Source organism: Entelurus aequoreus, linkage group LG01 (assembly GCF_033978785.1).
Source record: "Entelurus aequoreus isolate RoL-2023_Sb linkage group LG01, RoL_Eaeq_v1.1, whole genome shotgun sequence".
Taxonomy (NCBI): domain Eukaryota; kingdom Metazoa; phylum Chordata; class Actinopteri; order Syngnathiformes; family Syngnathidae; genus Entelurus; species Entelurus aequoreus.
In genome coordinates this window covers 33,959,972-33,975,641 of record NC_084731.1, presented here as the reverse complement: position 1 = coordinate 33,975,641, position 15,670 = coordinate 33,959,972, and the positions used below count along the sequence as shown (strand labels likewise).

The window sequence follows — 15,670 nt, the reverse complement described above, 5'->3', positions numbered from 1 at the left end:
TGGCTTGTTTTGCAGTCGTAATAAAAAGCACAAAGACGCGCGGGATTCTTTGTTGGAGTTTGTTACATGAAATGTTTGAGACACGACAACCCAGACAATGTAGGGAAATCAGGGCATCATTTTTGTGAAAATGTTTGTTTAAAACTAAATCCAACAAAAAGTGAGATGTACGAATATAAGTATTAAGGTCTGAGGTTTTTCATTAATGGTCAAGTACGAGAACTTCACAAGATTTCCACGAGATCGTTCAAATTTCTCACGTCACAACTCGGAGTAAGAAAAATTATTGATTCTTTGATGCTTCACGATTGGGACGTGGACTATTTGGAATCGATTGACAAACGTCCAAATATCGATTCTCAAGTACATGAATAAATAAATCATTGAAGTAATACAGACAGTTCTTAAATGTGAAACTAGCACGGTAACACAGCAAAAACGCAGGTAGGCGACGTGAAGCCATGCTAAACGCTAAGCAAGCTTGAATGTGCAGTTGAGAAACTGCAAAAGAATAAGTGCTATAAACCTGTTAAAAAGGTAGACCAGAAGGTATTTCTTTGAATGTAAAAGAATTGTGTATCTAAACTAGAGTATGGCAGCAATGTAAATAATTTTTGTTTCCGAGGGAACATCACGGTCACTGCTTCTTTGGTCTCGTCACTTCACAGCTGTTTCGTTAACAAAACGCAGTCTTCCCTCAGATTTTCCAATATTTAGCCAATTATGTTCAAAACCCAATTTTGCTTTATTGTTTGCTGATAACCATTAGTACATAACCGGTTGAGGGGGTGTGTCTCTATGCAGTATTGCGTGGTGGGGGAGGGGGTTCAAAATTCGGGCATGTCAGCCTAAAGGAGAAGAATGCAGATTTACCCTTTACACAACTTGAGATTTATGGATTTTATAAAAAGAAACTTCCTATCGTTTTGATTGATTGATTGAGACTTTTATTAGTAGATTGCACTGTGAAGTACATATTCCGTACAATTGACCACTAAATGGTAACACCCGAATAAGTTTTTTCAACTTATATATACTATCAGATATATACTATCATCATAATACTGTCATCACACAAGATAATCATCAGAGTATATACATTGAATTATTTACATTATTTACAATCCGGGGTGTGGGAAGAGGTGGGGGGGGGGGGGCTAGGTTTGGTTGATATCATCACTTCAGTCATCAACAATTGTATATACAGAGAAATGTACATTGAAACAGTGTAGGTCTGACTTGGTAGGATATGTACAGCAAGTAGTGGACATAGAGAGAGAGAGAGAGAGAGAGAGATCAGAAAGCATAAGAAAAAGTATCTACATTTCTATATTTACATTTGATTATTAACAATCCGGGGAGGGTGTTAATTTAGGGTTGAAGTTGCCTGGAGGTGTACTTTTAGTGCGGTTTTGAAGGAGGATAGAGATGCCCTTTCTTTTACACCTGTTGGGAGCGCATTCCACATTGATGTGGCATAGAAAGAGAATGAGTTAAGACCTTTGTTAGATCGGAATCTGGGTTTAACGTGGTTAGTGGAGCTCCCCCTGGTGTTGTGGTTAAGGCGGTCATTTACGTTAAGGAAGTAGTTTGACTCACCAGGATCCAATATTATTTTTAAACGTTTCTGAAATGAGTATAACCTGACATTAAACATAGACATTATAAATATACAATATTTTATTTGGATATGTTTTATTTTGGTGATGTTGACAACCGCTGATATCGACATCAGTCAGCCAGTCCGAGGAATGTCAACTTGAACATATTCTCGTAGTAAATTTTTTTCTGTTGCTATATAATTCAGTGCCCCAGCCGGACCCTAACACACCCAAGCCGGAAGGCCGTCAGATCATCCCGGTGAAAGGCGAGCCTTTGGGGGTGGTCAGTAACTGGCCCCCAGCCTTGCAGGCTGCGTTGGCCCGGTGGGGGGCCACACAGGGAAAAAGCCCGGCCCTCACAGCTCTGGACATCACAGGCAAACCGCTGTACACGCTGACGTATGGTGAGACATGTGACTTTGGTTTTAGTAGTCGGGACATTAGGTGTGTTCCAAAGATAATATACTACTATTTTTTTTTTTTAAATAATGTTGTAACATTGTGACTCTCTGCCCTGCCGTCTGTTAGGGAAGCTGTGGAGTCGCAGTGTGAAGCTGGCGTTCACTCTTCTCAATAAGCTGGGCACCAAGAATGAGCAGATTCTCAAACCCGGTGATAGGGTGAGAACACATGAGCATCCTACACACTCCTTAGAAAAAAGAAGTATGGTGTTGTACTTTTATCTTTAAAGGTACAGGGTCTGGTCACTGGGACCTTGACCGCAAATAGTACATCTTTGTCTGAAAGTGGTACCATTATGTATCTTTCTAAGGCTATTGAATCACAACTGGACTGTTTAATCCTGGGGTCACCAAACTTTTTGACTCGGGGGCCGCATTGGGTTAAAACAATTTGGCCGGGGACCGGGCTGTATATATATATATGTATGTGTGTATATATATATATATATATATATATATATATATATATATATATATATATATATATATATATATATATATATATGTATATATATATATATATATATATATATATATGTATATATTAGATATACAGTATATAGCGCACTTTCCGCGCGCGTGATGATGTCACGTTGTCGATGAGAAAATGCATTTTTAGACAATATGATTTGCCTGAGCGGCTAGGAGACACCGTGAGTAGCAAGCGGTACAAAGTGGATAAGAAAAGACAGGAAAAAAAAGAAAAACCATTTTTATTTTTTTTATTTTTTTATACTTGGGACTTCCGCGGGCCTGATATTGGACGCTGGCGGGCCGGATCTGGCCCGTGGGCCGTAGTTTGGGGACCCCTGGTTTAATCTTTCAGTTCATGCTTAAAGACCAGATAGGACATCTTTAGTCTGAGAGAATGGTGCAGGGTGCAATTATATACCGCAATTTCCGTACTATAAGCCGCACCTGCCTATAAGCTGCACCAGCTAAATTTAGGGGAAAATACAGATTGCTCCATATATATGCCGCACCCGACTATAAGCCGCAGGCGTTTTGATGTGTAATTACCGTAGTATATAGGGGTTCCTGCTACCACGGAGGGGATTGTCGGGACAAAGATGACTGTTTGGAAACGCAAAGCGTCCCATTTATTAACAATAAAGCTTTCAATCATTCAATCAAACTTTCACATCTTTGACATGGTGAACAGCATTCGTGCAGAGTACAAATAATACAACGGTATTACCGGTAGTCAGTCTTTAATCATTGTGTCATCGTCTTCCTCCTGCGTACTAAAACCACCGAAATCCTCTTCGTCGGTGTCGGAGAAAAACACGTCCAAAATGGCGTCGTCAGCCAAGTCAACGGTACGTGCAGCAGCTCTATTTCCTTCTTTGACAGTCAGATCGATTGCCTTTAACTTAAAAGCAGCATCATATGCAATAATCCGTTTGTTTTCCATATTGAGGGTGTTTGCATGAATACTTCCTTCGCGCAAACTGTCGCTGACGCTCTCCTACTCTTTGTTTTGCTCTCGGTAGTGCGCGCCCCTGGTTACCGTAAAGCCGTAAAAAAGCTGCACCGTCGTAAAAGCTGCAGGGACCAAAACGAGGGGAAAAAGTAGCGGCTTATAGTCCGGAAATTACGGTATCCTCTAAGGTAGTGGTTTGCCCTGACAAATGTTTTACCCTTTTGGGAAGCCTAACGATTGTTGATAAAATACAGTTTGAGTAAGATCTACATACTAAACCTGTCCTATCTAGTCCTTGAGCATGAATGGATGAAATTTGCTCAGATGAAAAGTGAAACTTTGTCTAAGACATTCTGAGCAGTCCAGTTGTGATTAATCAAATGCCCTTAGAATACCTGGATGAATGAGAATATTTTATATGTACCCTGATAGTGTGTACCTTATTAAGAACGGCTCTGAAGATTTGGGGAAAAGTTGATTTACAGTAGGGCTGGGCGATATATTGAATATACTCGATATATCGCGGGTTTGTCTCTGTGCGATGTAGAAAATGACTATATCGTGAGTATTCGAGTATACGTTCTCACGCAGTTGTTTTTAGCTGCGGGCACTACAGTACAGGCTTTTCTTACTCGTTCTTGTCTCTCCTCACAGAGTGATAAAACAAGCGCACCTTGTTACATACGTCACATACTGACACGCGTGCAACGTCATACACCCTCGCGGAGCAGAGAGGTAGCGGCATAGGTAAAGTTAGCAGTGGCAGGTGGTGCAAGCGGAGCCGTGCAAGTGGTAATACTAGAGAGAGAAGGTACGAATCTGGTAACAAATGGAGGAAGAAGAATTAATTTCCAAGAAAAACAGAACAGGGTCCATCATCTGGCGGTGGTTTGGCTTCAAGCGGGAAGATGTTGAACAGACAACCGTAATATGTAAAGTATGCGGCAAAGCGTTGCTACGAAAAGTAGCAACACTACTAATTTGTACCATCATTTGAAAAGTCACCCGCTAGAGAATGAGTGCTTGAAACTCCGCATGTCAACATCTCCGGCCGGTGCCACACCCAACAAAATGCCGAAGCAACCAGCTCTGACCGAATTGAGCCTGGCGTGTTCCATTTCCACATCAACACCGTATGAGAAAAATAGTCAAAAACAGAAGGAGATAACGCCTGCAGTAACCTACCACATAGCGAAGGACATACACAATTTTATTTCCTATTATACAGCCAATTTTTATTTGACACTTATTGAAATATCTTGTGTGACATCATGCACAAAAGTGCACTTTATTTGTTTTAGAATATTGTAGTGGCGTTCTGTACAAAAAGTGCACTTTAATTTAGTGTTGTTTTGATATGTCATCTTAGTGACATCATGCACAAAAGTGTACAAGCTTGTTTTAAAATGTCTCTGACAATCTTGCCCTTTCTGTTTTGTAATGACATGAATGTTTGTGCCACTGCTTAATAACCTTTTAATAAATACAGTTTTGGTAAATTGACTTAGTTGTGATTTCCCTCTCTGCATGAAAGTTTAAAATGAGCATATATTAATGCAGTATGAACAAGAATGTTTTAATGTAGACACATAGAATCATCATACTGGTGTGATTATATGCATCAAGTGTTAATTCAAGGCTAAGGCAAAACATCGAGATATATATTGTGTATCGTGACATGACCTAAAAATATTGAGATATTAATAAAAGGCCATATCGCCCAGCCCTAATTTACAGTATATGTTAAATTTGCTTCCAAATTAATTTTCCCTTTGCTGGTCTATTAATGTCAATAAAGAGTCACTGGCTGACTAACATATAATGTGTCGTCCTTTCCCTTGGCAAACAATCTTGATGCTCCTTATAACCCGTTTTTTAACATTGGGGGAGGTCTCCCCACTACTGAGTGTTGTCCTAGCATGGAAATATTAGTCACTGTATTTTCAAAAAAAAAAAGTATTTGTTTAACAATATAGCTCAATGTTTGTTTATTTTGTTGGTAGGTGGCACTGGTGTTCCCTAACAGTGACCCTGGGATGTTCTGGGTGGCCTTCTATGGCTGCCTCCTGGCTGAGGTCATACCTGTACCCATAGAGGTGCCCCTGTCTCGCAAGGTGAGGTGTATGAGTTCCTAATATTATTAATCCTGCATAATTAAGTCTGTGTGTGTGTGTGTGTGTTGCTGGACATGTAGGATGCGGGCATCAGCCAGGTGGGGTTTCTCCTCGGTAGCTGTGGTGTCGGCCTGGCACTGACTAGCGAGATTTGTCTGAAGGGTTTACCTAAGACCCCAGCTGGAGAAATAATGCAGTTCAAAGGTCAGCTCCAATTGGTATCTATATAAGAAATGTTTGTTTGATTATGTGGTAAATTCATGATTAATTGGTATATATAACTTTTAATGTACATTATATCCTGAACTACTTTTTCAGTGTTGTTTTGACCACTATCTAAGACTAAATCAGCGGCGCCTCTACTGGTAGCAGCCAAGTAGTGCACCTCCTTGTAACATCCACCCCTAATCAGTATCCTTGGTTAATATTTGAATTGCTTTGAGGAAAAGCATCAAAATATGAAATATTTAGAGACATACAACAGTATGAATCCAGGTGGTCTGATGAAATGATCTACGTAGAATGAATTTCACAGCCATTAACCCTCACTGGTGCCTTGGTCTTCCAGGCTGGCCTCGGATGAAGTGGGTGATTACAGACTCCAAATATCTGACTAAGCCTTCTAAAGACTGGCAGCCGCACATCCCGACGGCCAATACTGACCCAGCATACATCGAGGTAACTATGCCGAATTCTGTGTCTGGCATGAACTGAATCAGGGGTGTCCAAATTACATCTCGGGGTCATTTTTGGCATGTTCTAAAAAAAATCCTAGCAGTCAGCATCCTAATGACAGAAAACATTGTACAGGAAGTGATGTTTTATTATGTTTGTTGGCTGCAGAGAGTAATAATCAGTGATGAAGAAATAAAAAAAGCAAAGATTGTGAAGCGTTTTTTAAATTAATGCACCGCTTATGCTTAAAATGATCAAAATACGTAAATATTAAATGTTATTATAAATGTGCCCGTTACTACATTACATATATACTTACATCATATACATAACATCTCAATAGAGGTATTTGGATGTTTTTTTAAGGGCTTTATAGGCGGAATTGTGCGGCTTCCATAAGCTCCATTGTAAGCAAACTTTTGATCGCATTTATTTAATGTTTAGAATGGAAAAAAAAAAACGTCCATCTTCATGTCTCTCATAATGATTGTGAACGATAGGCAAAATTCCCAAAAAAGTGCAGTTCCCCTTTAGGCAATACTGCAACTTGTTTCCGTTTTCACAGCAGCATACTTCCGACTTACAGGAACAAATGTGTGTTCCTACTTCAGGAAACAAACTGTTGTAATAATGACAGATTTGGTAATAGACAACGAAGACGACTATTTTTGGACAAATGAGGATTCACAACCTTATCTTTTTGGACCTGAATATACGGAGGATGAACTACAGCTTATAGAAGCAAGCACGAATAGATGGTGAAATGTTGGAGTTGACTTGCAAGTATAAATGTGGAACTCGGAGCCAAGCTATGTTGACATAAATGGCGTGCTTACTCAAAATCCATTTGAAATGTCTCTGGCTAGCTGGACCAAACAGAAAACTGTCCATCGAGTGAGTCGCTATAATATTGATTATGATCGTGCTTGGTATTACAACTACAGTACATTCGCTGTCAAACCAGCTGTGTACAAACAAATAATTAAATGTGTGCTAATACTTTACACATACTGTTATATGATTGTGTTTATGATCGTGTTTTTAGTCAGTACGGATTGGTGTCCCATTGCATTGTGTGCATTAAAAACTCAAAAGCCAGTCAGCTGTTGACGCAGAAGCTCGCTTATGGCTAAATATCGTAGCATGTCGTAGCACGTCGCCGCAAGGCGACGTGTTAGTACGCTAGAAAAATAGTTACCGTATTTTTCGGAGTATAAATTGCTCCGGAGTATAAGTCGCACCGGCCGAAAATGCATAAAAAAGAAAGAAAAAAACATATATAAGTCGCACTGGAGTATAAGTCACATTTTTTGGGGAAATTTATTTGATAAAATCCAACACCAAGAATAGACATTTGAAAAACAATTTTAAATAAATAAAGAATAGTGAACAACAGGCTGAATAAGTGTACGTTATATGACGCATAAATAACCAACTGAGAACGTGCGTGGTATGTTAACGTAACATATTATGGTAAGAGTCATTCAAATAACTATAACATATAGAACATGCTATACATTTACCAAACAATCTGTCACTCTTGATCGCTAAATCCGATGAAATCTTATACGTCTAGTCTCTTACGTGAATAAGCTAAATAATATTATTTGGTATTTTACGGTAATGTGTTAATAATTTCACACATAAATCGCTCCTGAGTATAAGTCGCACCCCCGGCCAAACTATGAAAAAAACTGCGACTTATAGTCCGAAAAATACGGTACTTAGTGTTCGCTCTTACAATAACAAAGTCGCTACAGCTTGGTTAATCTGCAGTTTACGGAACGTAAATGAAGTATCGTTGGCATTTTTGGGAAGCATTTTTAAAGTGATTTAGAGGCAGAATGGATTGCTCCCATTAGCTAGCCACTGAGAATGAGCCGATTATTGCAAATTATAATGCAAAAAAAAAACCCTTGTCTTCTTTTCCAAAAAAAGTGCAGTTCCCCACTAAATGGGGCTGACTCTTATTGAATAATACACTATTTTGATTATTATGTTTTGTTCAGATAGCTTAGCATGTATTAGCCTACATTTGATCGCGCTCAGTATCTTCAATATACAAAAAATGTATCAAAAGCACACATCCTTCAACTTCTGGGTGGAAAAGGTTTTGACACCCCTGGATTACACGATGCAACCTGAACTGAACTATCTTTGTCGTCTTCCCTGTGATGGCGTCCTCTCGTTGCACAGTACAAGGCCAATAAAGAGGGCACCGTGGTGGGTGTGGCTGTGTCCAAAGTGGCCATGCTGACCCACTGCCAGGCACTGACTCAGGCCTGCAACTACTGCGAGGGTAAACACCTGCTCTCTCATGATTGGTTCGCACTCTGCAGCCCATATAAGTCTGATGTCTTCTATTTATTTTTCACAGGGGAAACATTAGTGAATGTTCTGGACTTTAAGAAAGACATGGGTCTGTGGCATGGGGTTCTCACGGTTAGTGGGATATATGAATGTCATGTATATACTGTACACTGATCTCATTATGACACAATATGTCCGCTGAATTCTGTTCAAGAAGGTTTGACTTACTAACTTACTTGGAGGTTGATTAGCTGCTTGATCAGGTGTTGTTTCTTTACAGGCTGTGATGAACAGGATCCACACTATAAGTGTTCCCTATGCAGTCATGAAGGCGTGTCCTCTCTCCTGGGTGCAGAGGGTCCACATCCACAAAGGTAAAAAAACACTTGTTGCTCCCCTGTGTTTTTTATTGTGTTCTAGTGTTTTAAAGGTATACAATTCAACATGGCATCAGATCATACTGACGACGGAATAGGACTATACTGAAAACAACAACAAAAAAAGGTTATGAAAAATAGTTAGCATTAGTATAGCATGCATAATAATAATAAGTGGTATAAATACATTTATAAAAAAAAGTTTTATTAAGATTGTAAAAATCCACTCCAGCCCATTTAAAATATTTTTTACATGATCGTTTTTTATTTGTCTCTAAATCTTTCAAAAAAAGCCTTTATAAATCTGCACTGATTCAGGTAAATAAACAGTAGCCTAATGAGTTCAGACCATCACCTGAAACCCTGTAGTGCCCGGATGTGCCTCTAGGTCAGGGGTCGGCAACCTTTACCACTCAAAGAGCCATTTTGGAAAGTTTCACAAATTAAAGAAAACAATGGGAGCCACAAAAAAATTTAGAAAATTTAAAATGAAAAACACTGCATTCAAAGCTTAAATTGCTTTGCGCTATTTTAACCAGGGGTCTCTGACACACGCACCGGCACGCATCTTATCCCAAATTTCAGGACGTGCTGGCACTGCTTTTAGCGCTCTCTACAGCCTGCCCAAACAGCGTACCTGCTTGGCCACATGTTGAATGCAGCTTTTACTTGCTCACGTAAGTGCCAGCAAGGCATACTTGTTCAACAGCCACACAGCTTACACTGACGGTAGTCGTACAAAAACAACTTTAACACTGTTACGTTACAAATATGCGCCACACTTTGAACCCACACCAAAAAAGAATGACAAACACATTTCTGGAGAACATCTGCACTGTAACACAACATAAACACAACACAACAAATACCCAGAATCCCATGCAACCCTAACTCTTCCGCTCAACCGACGCACGGAAAGGGGGTGGGGGGGTTTGGTGGTAGCGGGGGTGTATAATGTAGACCGGAAGAGTTAGGGCTGCATGGGATTCTGGGTATTTGTTGTGTTGTGTTAAGGTGCGGATGTTCTCCAGAAATGTTTTTGTCATTCTTTTTTGGTGTGGGTTCACAGTGTGGCGCATATTTGTAACGTAACAGTGTTAAAGTTGTTTTATACGTTCACCGTCAGTGTAAGCTGTGTGGCTGTTGAGCAAGTATGCCTTGCTGTCGCCTACGTGTGCAAGTAAAAGCAACATATAACATGTGGCCGGGCTGGCACGCTGTTTGTAAATGCTATAGAGGACAATTAATGCAGTGCCATTAGGGCACGCCCTTGATTAAGTAATTAGAGTGAAAATAGGATAATATTTGCCCTGGGAGATTTCTAGGAGAGGCAGTCTCCTGGGAAAATCGGGGGGTCGTTAAGTATACTGGGAAAACCGGGAGGGTCGGCAAGTATGCAGCTGAGCCGCATCAGAGTGGTCAAAGAGCTGCATGCGGCTCCGGAGCCGCGGGTTGCCGACCCCTGCTCTAGGTCATGTGATTGCAACCCACCCATACACCAGTATGTAAAAAACTATAGAAAATATAATTTTCACTCCTAAAATGTAAATGACATTTGCCATAAGATTTTTCGTTTTGGAAAAATTAAAAAAATAATCAATAAAGCACATCATTACTTGATTAATACTGTATGTCAAACTATAGTTATAGTTAATCTAAAACAAAAAAATGCTTTGCAAAATGTTATCAAAACCAAAAGACGCTGTTATTTTCTGCAAAAGCTTAGCTTTAAGCGTCCAGTTCAGTTCAGTTCAGTTCCGTTTCAGTTTATTTCGAACATGCATACGATACAATGTAATGCGTCACATATTTCCAGTTGTTTCATTATAGCACGTCCGAAAAGGAGTAGGAAGAAGCTGAATTTATTTAATCCTACCCCTTTTCATACCATAGCAATTTTATCCCATTTCCTTGTTCTCTGTAACAGAACAGTGAATAAATAAATAATGTATCATAGTAAGTAAACACATATTAAATAAATAAATAAATAAATAATCTTTATCTTAAAAAAAACAAAAAAAAAACAGAATGCAGAGAAGGCAGATGTAGCACAGGTAAAAATGTATTTAGTAACAAAAGCAAATAGCACAGCAAGAAGTGTCTGGATAACATGGCTGACATATAGAGCATCCTGATTGGCAACCCAGAACAGGTGTGTCCTGATTGCCATTCAAGGGCAGGTGAGGAAGCCAGCGCCCAGACAGGGGAAATAGTGGCAAATGGAGACAAACACAAAAGGGAAACATGAAAAGCGCTGGACAGAAAATAATAGAAAAAATACCAGAAACTAATAAATGTCATGAGAAATCATGACTATTAGCCATGCAAAAACATGTATTTGGTTATTACAAGTAAAAATGTAGTTGTTTCAGTTTGATATTTGCCAATTAAAGAACAATTTAATCAAAGCAATAAGCAAAAAATTAGGATTAGGCCGATTCAACGCTCATTTCAACCCATATCTGTCAAACTTTGTATTTCAAAACATGGTCAAATTTTCCAGGAAAATGAGGGATTTGTCTTGATATCCGTGACAGTTTTTGTGTTGTTGTGTTGTTTTCTAGTGTTTAGTGTTTATTAATGGTGAGCGTGCTTTTTTTTGTTTCACTTTCTGTTTCAGTTATGTCTTCCAGTGACTTCATAACTGTTTTTTGAACGCTGTTCATTAGTGATCAGGGGACTCACCTGCCTCTAAATGACTAAATAGGAGGGTTTATCTGTCACTGTTGCTTCCTTTGGCTTTTGCCTATTGTGACAAACTTCATGGTGTGTATTTTGAAGTGAAAGCCCTTCTTATCTGCACTTTGCCTATTGTCTCCGTAGCATCCATGCGCTACTGTGACAGGATTTTTATTTATTTTCATCACACCGTTAAAACAATCATTTAAAAAAGTTGGTACATGTTCCAACTGGAGGTCCTCTTGGAATCAATCAATCAATCAATGTTTATTTATATAGCCCTAAATCACAAGTGTCTCAAAGGGCTGTACAAGCCACAACGACATCCTCGGTACAGAGCCCACATACGGGCAAGGAAAACTCACCCCAGTGGGACGTCAATGTGAATGACCATGAGAAACCTTGGAGAGGACCACATATGTGGGTAACCCCCCCCCCCCCCCCCCTCTAGGGGAGACCGAAAGCAATGGATGTCGAGTGGGTCTGACATAATATTGTGAAAGTCCAACACATCAGCGAAAGTCCAGTCCATGGTGGGGCCAGCAGGATCCATCCCGAGCGGAGACGGGTCAGCAGCGTAGAGATGTCCCCATCTGATGAACAGGCTAGCGGTCCACCCCGGAGCAGAGTAGAAAAGAAAAGAAAAGAAACGGCAGATCAACTGGTCTAAAAAGGGAGTCTATTTAAAGGCTGGAGTATCTATAGCCCGCAGACTTTTTTTGGGCTCTGGGAATCACTAATAAGCCGGAGTTCTTTGAACGCAGATTTCTTGCCGGGACATATGGTACAATACAATCGGCAAGATAGGCAGGAGCTTGACCGTGTAGTATTTTATACGTAAGTAGTAAAACCTTAAAGTCGCATCTTAGGTGCACAGGAAGCCAGTGCAGGTGAGCCAGTATAGGCGTAATATGATCAAACTTTCTTGTTTTTGTCAAAAGTCTAGCAGCCGCATTTTGTACCATCTGTAATCTTTTAATGCTAGACATAGGCAGGCCCGAAAATAAAACGTTACAGTAATCGAGATGAGATGTAACGAACGCATGGATAATGATCTCAGCATTGTTTGTGGACAAAATGGAACTAATTTTAGCGATATTACGGAGATGAAAGAAGGCCGTTTTAGTAACACTCTTAATGTGTGACTCAAACGAGAGAGTTGGGTTGAAGATAATACCTAGATTCTTTACCGAGTCGCCTTGTTTAATTGTTTGGTTGTCAAATGTTAAGGTGGTATTATTAAATAGATGTCGGTGTTGAGCAGGACCGATAATCAGCATTTCCGTTTTCTTAGCGTTGAGTTGCAAAAAGTTAGCGGACATCCATTGTTTAATTTCATTAAGACACGCCTCCAGCTGACTACAATCCGGCGTGTTGGTCAGCTTTAGGGGCATGTAGAGTTGGGTGTCATCAGCATAACAATGAAAGCTAACACCGTATTTGCGTATGATGTCACCTAGCGGCAGCATGTAAATACTAAAGAGTGCAGGGCCAAGAACCGAACCCTGGGGAACTCCGCACGTTACCTTAACATAGTCTGAGGTCACATTGTTATGGGAGACACACTGCATCCTGTCAGTAAGATAAGAGTTAAACCAAGACAAGGCTAAGTCTGACATCCCAATACGCGTTTTGATACGCTCTAATAAAATATTATGATCAACAGTATCGAAAGCGGCGCTAAGATCAAGAAGCAGCAACATAGATGACGCATCAGAATCCATCGTTAGCAATAGATCATTAGTCATTTTTGCGAGGGCTGTCTCCGTAGAGTGATTTGCCCTGAAACCGGATTGAAAAGGTTCACAGAGATTGTTAGACGCTAAGTGTTCATTTAGCTGCTGTGCGACAATTTTTTTCGAGGATTTTCGAGATAAACGGAAGGTGGGACACCGGCCGGTAGTTCACCATGAGGTCAGGATCGAGGTTAGGTCTTTTGAGTAGAGGATGAATAACCGCTTTTTGAATAAGTTTGGATATCCCTGTGTGAGTTATTTTTGTACTTTTCTACTCTCCAGCTCGTTTAGCTTTGGTGAAGTGCCGGGACCTGCACTGGGCCATGATGGCTCATCGGGAGCAGAGAGACATTAGCCTGGTGTCTTTGCGGATGCTGATTGTTGCTGATGGCGCCAACCCCTGTGAGTAATCCCCCCTGGCGTCTTCTTTTCCAAGCAACTCAGAAAGAGTTGGACCTCTGCCTATTTCTTTGTATCTTTTGATTTTAGGGTCAGTTTCCTCCTGTGATGCCTTCCTGAACGTGTTCCAGTCTCACGGGCTGAAGCCTGAAGTCATCTGTCCCTGCGCTACATCCCCTGAGGCCATGACAGTGGCTATACGCAGGTCAGTCACTGACACATATTTACATGAATTGTTCTTTGGCATTTTTTCCAAGGTTACATGATTTATTAGAGATTCTACAATAGTGTATTGGAAGTTTGTGGTCCAAAATCTAGCCTTGCTGCTGGAATTTAGACACTTAAAAGGTGTTTTAATAAGCCCTGTAACTGTAATGCTAATGATCGGTGTTTCTCAAAACAGACTGCACCTCCAAGAATAAGCGCTATTGTGTACTTTATACACTTTGAACGTATACACTTTAACTCTGCACTTTTCCAACGTAATAGATGCCATATATCAACCTCCAAGAATAAGCGCTATTGTGTACTTTATACACTTTGAACGTATACACTTTAACTCTGCACTTTTCCAACGTAATAGATGCCATATATCAAATACAACAACGTACTATTAAAGTGCTAGCAGAGTGAGAAAACAAGTTGACTTTATATGCTTAAGTGGGTTTCATTGTATCCATTAAACCATATCCAATTGTATTTACAATCTGTAAAAGTATGTGAGAATACCGTCTAAACATCTCAAAATGCCACAAATTCAGTCATCCATTTTGACTATTCCACTCCAAACATCTTCGGTCATTTCCGGAGATTGACGTCACTGGAGTAACACTTCAGCACTCCGACCATAGCATCAAATCAGTCATACTGGAAATCCACAAAAACTAGAGAGTGATGTGCTGTCTATCATTCACAACCCTTATATAAGACATATGGTTTTTCTTTTTTATGCATTTTAAGTCATAAATAAATACATACATAAAAAGTCAGCTGACAATGTAGTAAATGGGGGATCTCTATTCCGCTCACAAAACCCTCTAAATAACCATCCAAAACCCGACAACAATACTCTATACCAGGGGTCACCAACGCGGTGCCCGCGGGCACCAGGTAGCCCGTAAGGACCAGATGAGTAGCCTGCTGGCCTGTTCTAAAAATAGCTCAAATAGCAGCACTTACCAGTGAGCTGCCTCTATTTTTTCAATTTTATTTATTTACTAGCAAGCTGGTCTCGCTTTGCTCGACATTTTTAATTCTAAGAGAGACAAAACTCAAATAGAATTTGAAAATCCAAGAAAATATTTTAAAGACTTGGTCTTCACTAACTGACAAATAAACAGATCACAGATTTGGTGTCCAGTTCAAAGTGTGACATGATTTTTTTTTAAATTTGAGAGTTGACTTTTATATTTTACATGAGTTATTATTTGTACAAACATGGTGCAAAATAATTCATGATTTGTTAAAAAATGTTAGTGGCTAGCTAGTTAAAATGGGATATTGTGATTTCAGAAGACTGTCTTAGAAGTGATCATTTGAAAATGTTTAATTTGAAAAATGTGCACTCAGAGAAATTATAAAAATAAAGTGTTGCATATTGATATTTATCGGTTTCTATATATATTTATTGTGAGAAATCATTAAGATGATCAGTGTTTCCGCAAAGATAAATATCATTAATTATTAATAATAACATAGAGTTAAAGGTAAATTGAGCAAATTGGCTATTTCTGGCAATTTATTTAAGTGTGTATCAAACTGGTAGCCCTTCGCATTAATCAGTACCCAAGAAGTAGCTCTTGGTTTCAAAAAGGTTGGTGACCCCTGCTCTATACACATATTCTGACCTGAATATTAACCAAATATTAGCAATATTGTTATTGTAAGCGCTAACA

The 15,670-nt window shown here is 39.6% G+C and overlaps 1 protein-coding gene across 4 annotated transcripts in view; it reads left to right on the top strand.

Moving 5' to 3' along the window:
- Positions 1 to 15,670, top strand: part of dip2bb (disco-interacting protein 2 homolog Bb) — a 114,774-nt gene that overhangs the window by 69,252 nt on the left and 29,852 nt on the right. For all 4 annotated transcript variants that reach the window (XM_062048699.1, XM_062048681.1, XM_062048690.1 and 1 more), the window contains 10 exons: positions 1,808 to 2,005; positions 2,130 to 2,221; positions 5,489 to 5,599; positions 5,680 to 5,803; positions 6,168 to 6,277; positions 8,471 to 8,573; positions 8,652 to 8,716; positions 8,865 to 8,958; positions 13,659 to 13,778; positions 13,866 to 13,980. In XM_062048699.1, the coding sequence (XP_061904683.1) occupies positions 1,808 to 2,005; positions 2,130 to 2,221; positions 5,489 to 5,599; positions 5,680 to 5,803; positions 6,168 to 6,277; positions 8,471 to 8,573; positions 8,652 to 8,716; positions 8,865 to 8,958; positions 13,659 to 13,778; positions 13,866 to 13,980 (1,132 nt within the window). The remainder of the gene's footprint in view (positions 1 to 1,807; positions 2,006 to 2,129; positions 2,222 to 5,488; positions 5,600 to 5,679; positions 5,804 to 6,167; positions 6,278 to 8,470; positions 8,574 to 8,651; positions 8,717 to 8,864; positions 8,959 to 13,658; positions 13,779 to 13,865; positions 13,981 to 15,670) is intronic.